The 15,722-nt window shown below is 36.8% G+C and overlaps 1 protein-coding gene across 2 annotated transcripts in view; it reads right to left on the minus strand.

Annotated features, from left to right (window-relative positions):
• The window catches only part of LOC139966544 (lysophosphatidic acid phosphatase type 6-like), a 39,736-nt gene extending 25,862 nt beyond the window's left edge, over positions 1 to 13,874 (minus strand). The window contains exons 1-9 of one of the 2 annotated variants that reach the window (XM_071969693.1): positions 13,723 to 13,869; positions 12,391 to 12,561; positions 10,148 to 10,279; positions 9,509 to 9,639; positions 8,207 to 8,298; positions 7,478 to 7,701; positions 6,533 to 6,723; positions 5,539 to 5,707; positions 3,851 to 3,993 (exon numbers count right to left, since the gene is read on the minus strand). In XM_071969693.1, the coding sequence (XP_071825794.1) occupies positions 3,865 to 3,993; positions 5,539 to 5,707; positions 6,533 to 6,723; positions 7,478 to 7,701; positions 8,207 to 8,298; positions 9,509 to 9,639; positions 10,148 to 10,279; positions 12,391 to 12,561; positions 13,723 to 13,827 (1,344 nt within the window). In that variant the 5' untranslated portion in view covers positions 13,828 to 13,869 and the 3' untranslated portion in view covers positions 3,851 to 3,864. Of the gene's footprint in view, positions 1 to 3,850; positions 3,994 to 5,538; positions 5,708 to 6,532; positions 6,724 to 7,477; positions 7,702 to 8,206; positions 8,299 to 9,508; positions 9,640 to 10,147; positions 10,280 to 12,390; positions 12,562 to 13,722 lie in introns of both variants that reach the window. The other variant, XM_071969694.1, reaches the window with a different exon arrangement.
• Positions 13,875 to 15,722: the final 1,848 nt, after the last annotated feature.

Consider the following 15,722-nt stretch of genomic DNA (forward strand, 5'->3'; position numbering starts at 1 on the left):
AATGTAAACTATTTTTGACCGGCTAAAACCTTCCTTTCTCCAGGAAGATGCTCACATTACAGTAGGTGGCTGTCATGGTCAACCTTGGGTAGATGTTCTTCAAAAGCTTCACTTTTCTATCACAATCATATTTTTTTTTTACGTTTTATCCTTGAAAATGATACATTTTGAAATATCAGTTTTCACTACATTTAGATTATATAAAATGCACCTTTCTTGTAGAAATGTTACTTTTCCTCTGTAGATTAATTGTTAAAGTATTATAAAGTATAAACGATACCACATACAACTCAATTGCCATGGTGACATCATTCACTCTGATATTGCCAGGTGCAATCACAAAATATCATTATGTTTAAAAAACATAAATTCATATCTTTGCAACAAATCTTCCAGCAATATTGTTAGGCAATTAACTTTAACCACATTAATATCTTTTTTAAAAGTTTGCTGGTTTTTTTACTAAACCATGTGGTTGCTCACAGTCTGCATCTCAGATCAGGGTCAGATACATCTGAGGTCAGTTCCATTGTATGAGTGATACAGTTGCTTTGACAATTTCTTACCTGGAAGTACTGTATGTTAATAATCAGACCAAAATTGCAGTAATAACCATGGCTTGGGGGAAACTACCAGGATATGCCAAACAAGCACTGAGGTTGCTTCATGTTGTGGAAGCAGTATTTCTTATTATAAGGTTGTACCTTAATGCAATGGTAAGGTACTTTATATGTCTTGGCTTGCAAAAGTTCTCAGGAAACTTTATTAGAAAATTGATTTCCTTCAAGTACCTTGACGATTATTACAACTGGATAGCTTACGGTAGCTTCAGATGTTCTCTCCGTAACTTACAACTTTGTAAGGGAGATGACTTCACAGTCTCTTTCGATTCGTTAGTATTTGGATATCTTTGCAGTATACGATCCGATCCTATAAATACACGAGCTTGAATAAAAAAGAGCCAGTTTTACTAACTTAGCATCCAATCAGCAGTTTGAATACCACTACATCTGGGGGTTTTTTTGGGTTGAAATAATAATATACCATCTAAAGCCTCCTGTAGATCTATCATGTTTCATTGTAAAAAATATATTTAGAACATACTCAATTTAAGTAACATATAATTTCTGGACTAAAGTTGTCAATCATGCAGACGAGATTAGGGTAAGATACCCAAGCAGTTTACACAAAAGGAAATAAACTTGAAACAAAACTCTAAATGAACCCAATGTACTAATTATCAGATCTGCATAAAAGACTAAGTGGACCTAGTTAGGCAGTGCATTGTCTGTAAACTTTGTATAATTTTCAAGTAATAAAATTCAACTGACTTTCCTCAAATAAGAATCACAGAGGACAGTCAACACAGTAAAATGTTCATCTAATGCTTGCTATTTCATAAAACTCTGCCATATCGAGTAGGAGGAAATGGGGGCGGGGAAAAAAAGCGATTCAATTTAAACTAAAAAAACAAAACAAATATGGATCAGCAGGGGATTGCAGCATTATTAAATAAATTTAAATTCATGAAATTGAAATCATGTGATCCTGATCATTCCTGAATGTGAAGTCAACTCGAAGGATAACTGAAAAATGTTGGAATGGTTATCTCAGTACAAACAGCCATAGGGTTTTAAAATTCTAAAGTTTAATATCCTGCAGAGCAAAGAAAAATAATAAAAATCGGCGGTGAGGAAATTAATATTTCCTTGTTCTTGATAATACAGGGTATTACTTTGAAAATACTAATTGACCCAGATACAGCCCACTTGCTTCCATTTTAATAGTATATACATGTTATTTTCCACTTCATTAAAAACCACTTATATTAATCACTGTTTTTTAATTAAATGTGTATTTATTGCAGTCTGTACACGTGTGTCCTACACAAGCTTTAACCAATAAAAGACAATTTGTTTGGAAAATTACAAGAGATCTTGTACACTAAAGTAATCAGTGTAGTGGTTGCCTATTGGGGTGTAAATCATTACTACTTTTCAGTGAACAAAGAAAGTTATAACTTCCATCATTAGTATGTTGGACAGCACACACTTTGCGGCTCAGAACACTATTGAACAAACAACCCTAGATAGCTTTACCAGTAGAGTACAGGTTCCCTGAATCCACCAGTTTGAATCCTCTTCTTGAAAAATGATTCCTTTGCTCTTAACAAGTTTTCCTGTTTTCCGATTCACAATTGCTCGCACAAATGCCCTGCCCGGGTGTCAATAATAGTCCTAGTCTTATATACAAACTTGTACATATACATAAATACACCAAAAAAAATCATTTACATATATAGAAAGCATCTATAGAGGTAGAAAAATGTCTTACAAATGATGGACATTAGTGACTAACAGTCAATTGAAGAGGGGGCTTTGTAAATCTTGGTAAAAAAGAGAACAAAATATTCAGCACCTTTAATGCCAGGACTGAATGAGGATTTGTCATTTTCTGTATTTTTTCTCCCCTTTCTTTCCTGTTGTAAATTTTCTGCTTCAAGACTGCAAGAATGTCTATAAAACAACCGGCTGCATTTCAAACAACCTGCGGAGCAATTTCCTTTTAATACTGGAGTCAACTGTGCGTTGCTTGTAATCGCTCTTCATCGATGCAATTAACTATATCAGCTCACCGTAAATGACGCAAGTAGCTGATAATTAATTTAGTAACCTAACAACTACCAACTTTCACACAATGTAATTGGAACAGTATGTAGGCTAGGCTGGTAGGCTAGGCAGTAGGGTAGGCTGGTAAGGACCTGTCAAAGGCCTAGGCTAAAGATTCATATTTGATTTGCAGAGTAACAATATTTTCCAGTTTTGTTAAATGTCTAACTTTAGTAGTTTTCAGCCCCCTCTCTTCTTGTGTCACTGTACTTTGTGAGTTGGAATGTGCTGTGAAGGAGAACTCTGGACTTCCATTTCTTAATTTTCAAATGACACGGCAGGGTTTTTCTGCATAATTTAATTTTGTGGTATTGAATGTATCTTACATTTATCTAACATTTATGTCTTCCATTCCACTTCAAATGAAAGAAAAATTACAAATCGAAATCCAATGTTGGATTTTCTCGTGATCCAACAAAGAATTACAGTATGTGGCAAATGTATGGCTGATGTCTGTACAGAACTCTTGTCAACTTTTCATATATTATGCAAATTCTTGTTATAAAAAACAGAATGTGTTCTTCTTTGATACTATCATAATTGTGTACATGCGTCATGTCATGATTCATGAAGCTGGGTCAAACCCTGATTCCTGCCGTAAGTGAGTTTGTTTAACAGCAGTTAATCAACAATTATGATTAATTGGTGATCAAACAGAGTTGATCAGTGTGTAGCAACCATACAGCTTTTGTCTCTAAAGAACTTGATCCATTTCATTTCACTGGATATACAGACTTTGCTCTTCACTGATCCTGTCATTGCTGCATATAACTTCAGCAAGATTCATCAAGCTGGGTCAAAGCCTGATTCCTGCACCTGAATTTGGTAGAAGCCAACCAATCAATCAAAATGTAATTGTTTGGTGATACTTGTGAATTTCATTGTAGTCACAACAATCCAACAAATTGTTATCCAACAGAGCATATCAGTATAAGTATTAAACATATAGTTGATGACTCTACAGGGCTTTTGTCATTTCTTAAAATTTAATTTGTAAATTTCTCTTAACTAAACACAGAGGATGTTCTACTTTGATACTATCATTGTTGTGTATGCTATGATGCTGGGCCATACCTTGATTCCTGCTGTGAGTTTGGTAGCAGTTGATGAATGAAGGAATCAATCAATCAATCAAATATTCAATGCATCAATCAATCAATCATTTACAACAAGGTACTCACCATTATCCCGTCCATTATCTCATCTCCTGAGCTCTCTGTGCACTAAGGAGAAACTCATCCCAGGTTATACTAAACGGCCTCAATTCTTCCATCACTGTATCTAATGGCAGCAATTCATCTGCTTTCCGAAACATCCTCTGCACCTGTTGATATGATCAAGGAGGACGACAATTGAGGTTTTACCGGCAGAGAAACAACAGAGATTGGTGCCTATGAAGCTCCCATGAATGTTGCAAATCTTTCACCATTTGATATATTGATAAGATGAAATTGAATCAGATAAGAGCGGGGAAGTTACACTCTTGTCCTCGAATACTGATCGATGTTTCTTAGGGGGTTTCGATTACCACTTATCACTATGTCGCCCACACTCTTGTGTTTTAAATAATTTGAAGGATATTCTCTGAGGTCTCAAGTTCCCAATAACCCAGAAAAGCCTTAGATTATGGTTTCATATCAACAGTCTCCTTTCTCTCTCATCATCTAACCCACACGTCTCGCAGAAAATTGGTTAAAGATATGAGAGGAACACTTCTAGGATTGTTCGTAAATGTAATTACCCTTAAAAGATAGTGATATATACATACCAGCATGTTTGCACACATGCACACACCCATGTATGTACACATGTACCAACATACTAACATATATACTTACATAAAGACAAGCATATATATATGTACACAAATTAGCAGACTGTGATATAGGCCAACAGGATCATTTTTCCAGGTTTATAACGTTACAACATAATTACAGGCAGGATGATGAAAACCATTGTCTTGTAATCCAAATTAATTTTACGGAAATGCAGCAAACTTGGTCAAACTAGTTTTGAAACATTGTCAGTTCCCTATCTCAAGCTCTTTTTCCCCCCACAGTAATAAAAAGTTTGATTTTATGTCTACACTAATCTTGTACCTGCATGTTTAAAAATTTTACCAAATATATTGTGGCAAACATGTTAAAATTCTGAACTGCACTGTGTGGATAACTATGATCCCTCAGTCAGCCTTGGCACAGTCTTTCTTAGTTAAACCACACCACCCACCTTGCACCCCTTCCAATCCCCTCCTCCCCCACTGCATATGTGCAACACATCACTCAGTTATAAAACAGATCCTATTTAACTCAACCTAGAAGCATTAAACTGTTTACGAGGCATATCTGTCTCTAACTAATATTAGGTTTAAAAGTTGTACTTCCTGGACAGTAGAAATGGTCACCAAAGATCAATTCACTGTGAATACCAACTGTCTCACTAAACTTTAGCCTATGTTAAAAAGTATATGAACAAAATTGTGAGCTTTGGAGAGAAGGACAATCATCCATATAATATGTTAGCTGTCAAATATCACACTGTAAAAACCAAACGGAAGATTACGAAGACACCAACAATGACTACAAACGAATGACAAAATCACTGACAATGCCAATCAGCTAAGAGGGGGATCTCTTTTACTATTTACAGTCCGGTCAAATTCTTGTGATTTGTCAAGGAAATTTATCCTCCTGAATAATTCATTCCGAGTCCGACATCAAACCAAATTTTATTATTTTCTGATTTTTTTGGGGGGAAACCTGTCTATTTTTATCTGGGAATTATTATCTACAAGTATTACTCAGTAAAGTTCAACATATAGTTAAATGGTTATTATCTAGTGAGTATTATGAAGTGTGGATACCGGTACCTTTCCTCTGTAGAGCACTCTTGTGTATAATTTGTCATCTACCCCCTGATATACTTCCAGTGATATACTGCAGCAGAGGGGCGGCCAATCGCCATCAAAGATACCAAGAGCAACTAGGAGGGCTGTCAATGTGGTATCGTGGCAAAAATACAGATGCATCTTCTCTTTCCTGGAGGGGAAACAGATTCAGGCACATGGCTGTGTTAATAGTAGGATGCTAAAGGGGCTGCAGCATCCTGCAGCCATGCTGCATTGGATGCAACCATTTGTACTTCATTAGTTTTGCACAATAGCCACTGCTGGTCTACTGAGATATTCTCTGGCATTTGACATTGGTTCTACTTCAGTTATTTTGTACACTTTAACATACAAATAAACTTACTACCTAAGCTGATAAACCCCTGTGTTGTGGGATTTGAGTATCAATAAGCATAGCTAAGCTTTGTCAAAATCAACTGACCTCAGAAAATCTGGTTTATTGCTACTGTACCAATGAAAGCTACAAAATTGTACCCTTCTATAAGCCAACAAATATGAAGAGAAAAGTTAAGATATTGAGAGAATAATTCATGGTTCATTGAACAGATATTCAACTATTTTTAGCATAATTATTTATGCAGGTTCTTGCCATAGTGTTGCTCAAACACAGCTACCCTTATATCTATATTGTACGTACAGTGCTACAGTGGGTAATCATATAGGATTTTCTGTTGAAAAAGAAGCTGGTTGCAATTTATAACTATATTAAACTTCCCAACAGATTTGCTCAAGTTGATAAATAGTATGCTATGTAAAAAAAAACAGAAAACTCTATCCTATCTTTCTTACATCAAAAAGTGTGCTCTGAGCCTCCACAGTTAATACCAATGAGAACTGTATCCCCCTTTGCATGCAAATGTTTTATTAAAAAAAAAGAAAAAAAAACAAGTTAGTCCTAACAAATTGAACAGTCCATACACAAATGCCTGGACTATAAAGTCAATGCTGGACTCACAATTTGCCTTCTTTCAGCTTCTGAAAAACTTCTCTTATAAGGTGAAGAAGCGTTCCGATTGATATTGGTAAATATTTGACTTGTTCTCCGGGGGGTCCTCCTAGGGCGTACTGGAGTACCTTCGGACTCATCTCTTTCAGCGATTCTATAACATCGTTACCAAACTGAGGTGGGATAGGAAACCCATGGACCTAACAATAAAATGGAAGAAAAAGAGAGAGAGAGTGAAAATGAACAGAGAACTGGCTAAACTAATCAAAGAAATTGACAAACGAAGGAATTTTGAAAAAAGTTGGAGAAAGACTTGGCAACAACAGGCTTTGATGAACCTGTGTCCAAAACAAACATTATCACAAGTTTTTTGCTCTTTCAACACAGCTATCCAATCCAGTGTTAAATATATAATCCATTAAAAATGTTCCAACTCCAGACCAGACCAGAACTGTAACAATAACCAAACATATTTACGTTTCAAGTAGTTTAGTTGTTTTAGAGCCTTTAAAAATTGAGCCAAGAATCAAATTAAAAAATTCAAATTGAATCGTGATATATTCCAATTACACACTGTTCCTGCTCTGTCTTATATTCAAACTCTAGCTCCACCCCTCCCTCCCTTATCTACTGAATTGCCTAAGCTGTACCCCTCCCCCTTTAAGGTAAACTGCATTCTTGCAGTGAACAGTGATAGCTTGTTATGTTTCCTCAGCTTTCAAAGACAGAGTCTGTACTTGAAAAGCACATTCTAATAATTTCACCCATATACATCGATACAAAAATAATCAATAAAAAACCCCACATATTAGCAAATTTTATTTGCTCCAAACATATCTCTGTCGCTTACAACATATGTGTGTTCTGTCAGCAGATATCGGCCAATATTACACATGCCCTTAAACTGTTACTTCAGAAAAAAAGACAAACTTGCAAAAAGCCACAAAAACTCACCATTCTTGTACTGAGATCGTCTTTGACCCCCGTAAGATCGATTCTCTTATCATCGTCCGGAAGAGCCAGCAGTTCTTTGACCTTTTTGATCAGAGCAGCAGAGCCAGGAATGAAGTCGGGTGCATGCTGGGCCTGGTGCCACATCTGTTTCAAGGACGGGTGAAGGTGCTCTTGAGGGTACAGGACTTCTCTGTTTGCATGATCAACATGGACTTTCAAAGGTTCTACAAGAGATCATTCGGACACAGATATCTTTTGCATTAGTGCGTTGCAACGATAATTGCAAATAAACATGACACTTTACTACTACTGATTTATTTTTTCATTGTTATAGTAAATCCCTATTAAACTACAACTTACACAGTATAGGCGATGCATTTTGGTCGTTAATTTTTTTATTGCAAACACATGAGAACTGATGACAGAAGTTTTATATAAGGTCACCTTGAAAAATAGTTTGATGAGGGTAAAAAGTGTATTAATTAAATCAAAGCATCTGGTAAAATTTCATTTTTGAAATAACAGTCTCCACTTTACTCCACATTCATCAAGGCATTTCTACAATGTTTAAATCCTATGAAGTATTTGGTTCTTGCAATTAATGACCCATCCAGGTTATTATCATTTCCGAATCTCATTGCTCAAGATGACTTGTACTGGCTAACGGTTTACTGCATGAGACCCCAGTGGTAGTAAAAACAACAAAAAATAGACTGGTATTTGTCTTACCAACTGAATTTGACTTCAGTTGCTTGCCATAGACTCCTGCAATTACACAACGACCAGTCTCAATGCATCTGTTGATGTTCGTTGATCTGATGCTACCAAACAAATAAACAAACAAGAAAAATTCACAATGGAAAGCTACATAGCCAGGGAATATTTAGTGTACACATTTTTTTGTCTAGCATGTTTGAATGTCTTTAGGATGCCGGAGCATCGGCTTCCATATCAAGCATTCAAGAATGACTTCAGCAAGCCAAGACCTCCAGGACGACCACCTTCAAGATGGAAGGACCTAATCCAGAAAGACCTAGGTTTGACAACCCAAGCTGCTGAAAGCTGCGCAGCAGATAGACCAGATTGGAGGAGGATTACTCGCCAGAGGGCAAAGGGACACAGCGTCCTACACACCTAAGTCAGTCAGTCAGTAAGTCATGTTTGAAGGTTCTGGATTTTGCCTCTTATTAATTACTATGGATCCTGTGCACAAATACTTCTATACATCTTTACACTTGCAAAGCAACTTGACAATTTTGCATAGCAGCTTGACCATTTTGCATAGCAACTTGACAATTTTGCATAGCAACTTGACCATTTTGCATAGCAACTTGACAATTTTGCACAGCAGCTTGACCATTTTGCATAGGATCTTGAGATGAGATACTCTACAAGATAAATTATTACCTGATAGTAGTTATCTCAAATGGGAAGTGTAAATAAAGGTTGCATAATGTTAGTAATATTCATCAGCCCCGAGTTACAATTTGTCTGACACAGGTGCTAAAACTATTGTTTAAAAATATGCTGACTTTGTTCGGTACATGCTTTAACACAGCAGAAGAAACTTATACAATATTATGGCTTTACTTACTGCTTTAAATCGAGGCGTTTTGCTTTGATTGCTTATAAATGAGTCTTGATACAGACATGGTAACAAGTTATTAAGCAATGACCTTTCTCTCCAGCTATTTGCAGTCTCAGGTAGCTAACCAGGAGTTTGACTGTTACAATATACCTTTAATTTTTTTTCAAGCCAATAGAATACTGGTCCAATACCAGGGAAAGATTAGTTTTCATCATGTTTTATGTATAATACAAGTTGTGTGGTCTTAAAATGTAAAAAGTTTATATTAATAGGTTATGCGGCACGGATTCAACCCTCAAATAAGGGTTGCTTTGAGGGGTTTCCTCTTGTTTGTTACAATAATTGATTTTACTACATGCACTGAATGCTGCAACTGGGAACTCCTTTGAGGAGAAATTAACAGCACCGAATCAACAACTTTTTTTAGAGTATCTTGAACCTACTATATGTCTTTTGCAGTGAATTCAGAGGAGAGAAACTTGAGTTGATCCACATAATAAGATTTTAAGGACTGGCCAAGCTGGTAGGCCTGCTTCATGCCAACACCGGTTAACTGACCACCGAAGGCACCTCCCTAAAATAACAAGAAAACAATAAAAAAGAATAAAAGGTTTTCATCAAATCTTCTGAAATTTAAATATCATAGTTCAATTAAAAACTGCATGTGATTTAGTTGGTTTTTAATCAAACTGATGAATGTAACATTTGCCTGAGATGTTTGGTTGAAAGGAGTTTTGAAGAATTAGACAGAAAAAATTATTTTACAGCTTTAAGAACAATAGTGGTCAAGAATGGTTTCAATGCAAACTCACTTAATAACAGAGCGCACTTGCAAGCTAATCGAGATTAAAGAAAGGATGAATTGTTAGGAAAATTTTCATTCGAGTAAATAAATAGATTTCTGCTTAACTTGGATTTAACCAACAAATTATTTAACCAAGAATGGAAAACTGACTAGGTAATTGATCACAACAATATCGAAAGAGCAAAACAAATTTCTTTCTTGTTTCAAAAACGAACCTCAACATTTATCGATAATTGAAACTTGTAAAATGTCTAGATGCTGATCAGATATCACTAACATTCAAAATAACTTTGCGATAAATGTTCTCAACAACAGGTTCCGGCCTGCTTCCACCGTCCAAAGAGCAAATCTCATAGTCAATTTCGGTGTGCTCCGCTCCAGAGAAAATTGTTTCCTTGTCCCACAAGACCTATAAATGAGATGATGAATTAAGCATCAACAATAAATTACGTTCCGCATCGAGTTCATATGTTTTTACAAAATTACAGTACTACAATAGTTCAAATACTACCTACAGTACAGTAGGGCAACTCAGTATATCATTGTTACATACAAATTTTGCTTTCTAGTACATATTGTCTTTTTCTTGCTGGGCTTGAAAGCCAGAGGTCATACTTTGGAATCCATGTTGTTACCATGAAATTCTTTGCTCTTTCCCATTGTTCATAATTTTCCAGTCAATTTGCTGTTGTTCATTTACATATATATATATAGCTGTACAGAACAAGACAATTTTCTCCAAAAATTCCTTGCCTGCTGGGTTGTTGAAACTGGGGTTGTGTTCCCTGTTGACACGATATGCAAGGTAATGTGGCCTCTGACTGGCACCCCTAGCTATGTAATGGCTACTGTTTACATGGGTCTCTACCAAATAAGGGCTGAATAGTTCTGTTGGTAGATTGCTGGGCTTGTAACCTTACCCAGAAGGCACTGTTCCAATACCCTTTCTAGCCGTGAATTTCAGTGTGCAGAGCACCAAAGAAAACATTTCCCCTGAACCCAAAACAACCCCATCAAGAAATTATCACTTTTCATTTAAGTGCAAGGATCATCACCAAAGTCTATAACTGGAAATCTGTAATTTGTTTAAATCATACTTTCTTGTTATAATTATAATGAGATAATTGCTTTTGCACTGGCTACCTAATTACTGAATGCCTATATAGTGAAGGCTTCATAATTGACGCACCCCCGTAATTGACGCACCTTCAATTATTACTCGCAACGATACAGAAGGCCACCTTAACTTTTTGCAGTCAAGCAGAATCACATATTTCATGAGTTTGAATCCATTTCAGCTATTTTTGGTGACTAAATTGTGGTATTTTTTAAGCTTTTAACACCCTCCCCCAGTTTTGCACAATTTTTGGGAATTTGGAAATCTTACACTCTAAAATAACCAACATTACCTCAAAATGATAAAGCTACTCTCTGGGACCTGACCTGTCTGAGCTTAGAGGCTCAGAGCACAGCAAACAGCATCAAACGTCAATGGATGTATACTAAGGCCTACACTACAGTTACTTTATCGACGCATGTGTCAATTTAGGGGTATGAAAGAACTTGACAAGGCAGACATTTTGTGGTCAAATTCTGCTCAATTGTACGGTGCATAAGCACAGAACCTTAAATATTTTGAAATCATAACATTTTGGAGGAACTACACATATGAAAAACACATACAGTTGAATGATTTGGATTTTCCTTGATAGACATTGTTGATCAAATCCTTAAGTGCGTCAATTATGAGCCCACCATGCCACATCTACAGTATGTAAGTCTCTATCAACAGCAAAATCTGAATGGGAAGTTATTTATAAACAATTTGAAAAGAGCAAAGAACTTTTTGGGCTAAAGTGGGATTAGATCCAGTGACCTCAGAATTACAGTACAAGCCCTGTGCTCTTAGAACTGAGCTATTCATTCATTACTTGCTGGATATCCCTACATACAGAACATAACCATTTCTTTGCTAGGGATGCCAGTCAGAAGCCACTGTGACAGTACTCTACCTTACATATATTCACGACATAGGTATCATGTCACAGTTACAATCCAAAACAATCCAAAGGAGCAATAGGTTAGAGATTACAAAAGAAACTGCATTTTATATCTCCACCACACACAACACTTATTCCAAACATTTATTTGTGGAGATTGAGGGAAGATGAGGTTTTCAAGGAGCTTGTTTGGACAACTCCACATAAGTCTAACATTGTCTGACGGACTGCCACCACTAATAGTACAATCTTACAACTTGAACATAGGCAACCAATTACAATTTTAGCAAATGTAAGTAAAAAATTTTGATAACACATCATATGATATCAAAGTATAATACACATTAAAATACACATGGGTACATGTATACAGATCATACAAGTAAGTTGATGTCAACAAACACTACTCTGCCCTTTCACAATCGGTTCAACAAATTTTGTTGATAATTTTTTAGTGTGTTTAGCTTTTCTACGTCAGTGCAGTTTATTGCAAGATGTAATTTGGACCCATATGACTTACTTGTTCAACATTTGGTAGTGTCCTAATGGGTGTTCTTGCTCCATGTCTACCAAAAAACATCACAAATTTCAGCTGAAATTTGCTGTCTACTTCCGGAATATTTTTATATGTGCTACCAATCTCCTCAAGACTGGGGTTGTCTAAATTTATAGTAGCCATTCCTTTGCATTCCTGTCAATAAAAAATATTAAGAGAAACATACATAATGAGAAGGAAACAACATGGTGAACACACAAAATACTTCTGATTTCTTGAAAACAACTCAAACCTCTGTGATGTATGTTCAAATACAGATTTTCCCTGTGTACTGTTCTAGGCTTTATCATAGCCACCTCACATAGCACCTCCCAATGCCCACCCCCACCCCCCCCCCCCCAACTGCCCTTTCATCAGATGCCAACAGTTTCTAATGCCTCCATGGTTTAAGTAAGCTATAAAGAAAAAAAGTGATGATTTTGGACAAAAGCTTTGTAGGTTTACATTATGGTTTGGCCTCAATTTTGAGAAAATCAAATTGAGAGACTTTATAGCACACCTCAAGTTTGGCTAACATTCTGTTGCTATGGTATCATCATGCAATTTTGGCAATTGTGTCATAAAAGGTCCATCAACTATTAAACTATACAGTTACTACGGAAATGATTTGATGCAAGACAGTTAATACCATGGGTAATTGGTGCAAATAAGGGTTATGTTGACACACCAAATTTCACTACATAAACATCCAGTGTGCCACTAAACTGCAGCAATTTTAGTACTCTATCTCCACTAGCTGAACTCAGCATATTAAATATGTCATAATCATAAACTATGTGGACAAAGTATCAGTCTGTAGTTTGTAAACTTGCATTGACTTAGTCTTACCATGGAGGTAAAAACAGACCTCCATGGTCTTACAATAACTTAGGCCGAGAGCTATCCTATCATTATGCAAATGAAGTTTAGTTTTGATGGTAGCATACACCAGTTGACTTCGCAATCGATCAAACCGTTACATTTTTATTCTCTATCAAATATGGGTTGCACTCTTGTACTAGGCCTACTGTAGGTCAGAATTACAGTACGGAACACAAACCAAGCCGATCCACACATGTCAAAATTCTGACTTAAGTTGTTGATTCTTTGTCAAGAACAGATGCGGACCATACACAATACAGTAATGGTTGTATTAGTTCCACGAGAGATTATTAATAATGATTTCCCTGTGAATTTAATATAGTAAAGCTTCCTTTAAGATTCAGCTTTAGTTAAACCTACAAGCGTACAAACAAGCTTTATGTATCATATCTGCATGAAATTAGGGCAATATTTAACATTCTTCAATCAACTTACCACATGTAATCGATTATATAACAGAACCGGATCGCATTCGGTAACGGCAGAAGATGTCAGCACGGCTACGAGCCTACGACTTAGTACGAGGCTTATGCAATGCATTATAGGATGGTCTATTTTTTAGATTTGTGCTTATCATATCCACACTGCAAGTCTGCAAGTTGTCAACTGTCACTGAACGTTAGTATTTACCACTATTTTGTTAGATCCAAGTTCAATTTCTATGGTTTAATCTAAAAATAAATATTCCACGGATAACTTATCATGAAACTAAGTTAACCAACTATGCGAGCGTCAAAGAAAGAGAAAGGAGGGGTTGGGGATAGTAAAGGAAATGGGGGAAGGAAAGTAGCGGTTATACAGGGGTCCATCTACGTAATGGTTTTGATACGAATCTGGTTCGAAGACAGGGTTTGGAGGAGGGGGAATGTCTGCTGACATTTTAACCGACAACTTACGTTTTGCATGACAAAGTGGTAGAGACGGGGAGGAAGAAGGGGTGCGCACCGCGGGAGAAGCCTACAGAATAGGCGTATCCATTATTTTCTCGTGTTCCATATAAATTCACATAGGACGACGTATCATTCTGTGTGGACGAACTCATTTAGTTGCCACTTATCTGGCGTAGACTGTTGGATACGTTATGACGGCTTTCGATCTGCATGTCAATCAAGTAGCAAAGTCTAAGTTGCAGGGAGACTTGTGAGAGTGGTGAACGTCAGTTGGGGAAGATGGTTCAGTTCGGGGAATCCGATTCTTCGATAATCATATAGACCTAAATCATCGTCTAAATTTGCGACGGAATGGATCATTCGACGATCATGTCTTATTTCTTATATTCTGTGCAAGGATTCCCAAACCATCTACATAGGAGACGTCATATGAAGGACCGCAGGGCGCGCAGCTCCTTCCATTTGAAACTCATTAATTCGCCAGTGGTCCTCCCAAACAGTTTTAGAACCCTACCTTAATCAGTCAGTGAGTTTATTATTAGTTAGGCATATAATTAGCACTATTTTGCGTTTAGAACTTCTCATGTAGACCTATTAAAGTTATAATCTAAATATGCCTCAGACTGTACTATTTCCAATGTAAAATTTGTAATTTCTTAATATCTGGAGGAGGACCCCAGATCACCTACATATGCTTCAATAACCCCAGTGCAGCCCGCACCAAAATAAAGCCCTTCATTCGCCCCTGTCGTTTCACAAAATTCAGCTCCTACTTTAATCAGTCAGGGAAATTTTGAACCCCACCCCACACACACAAGGGCGGCGGAATCGGGGGGCACAGTGGGCACGTGCCCCCCACTTTTCCTCAGGTTAAAAATGTGCCCTTTTTCTACATCAAAATTTCTAAATAAAAAAAGAGTTTACAAAGCGAAACCCACGTCGAATGAAATATTTCGGGAAGTTTTAAATGTTTACTACCACAGGCGTAGGAGCCCAATTTGATTTGGGGGAGGGGGGGGTGTAACGACTTGCCCGAGAAATATTACCAAAATTTTCGGTTTGCCGTGATGTATAACCCTTCCAAATTGGTTATAATTATTGGGAAAGTCGTTACAATAATAATGATCATAATAATATCAGTTTAACCATTGAAAAACACATAGAAAATTATTTTTCTTTCAGTATTTTGACATATTTCATTTGCTTTCATGCATGTATCGATCGCGTGTGCAGGGACTTGGACTTTATAATGATTTCACCTCATTTTGTCTTTTTCCTTGTTTCCCAATTTGCACATTAGATATTTCAGTGCTAGTATGCATTGTTTCCTTGAAGGGGGGGGGGGGGGGCTTTGATGGAGTGATGTGTACACGCAAATAAGATAATACAATAAGAGTTATAAAGGGTACTAAATATCAGGCTGCATCAATCCAATCGAATTTCTGCAAAGTGCCCTTCGACGTTGGTGCCCCCCCCCCCAGATTAAAAGTGCTTCCGCCGCCCTTGCACACACATACCTTGGAAATCCTGTGCGTGCCACTGGAT

Source organism: Apostichopus japonicus, chromosome 4, assembly GCF_037975245.1.
Source record: "Apostichopus japonicus isolate 1M-3 chromosome 4, ASM3797524v1, whole genome shotgun sequence".
Taxonomy (NCBI): domain Eukaryota; kingdom Metazoa; phylum Echinodermata; class Holothuroidea; order Aspidochirotida; family Stichopodidae; genus Apostichopus; species Apostichopus japonicus.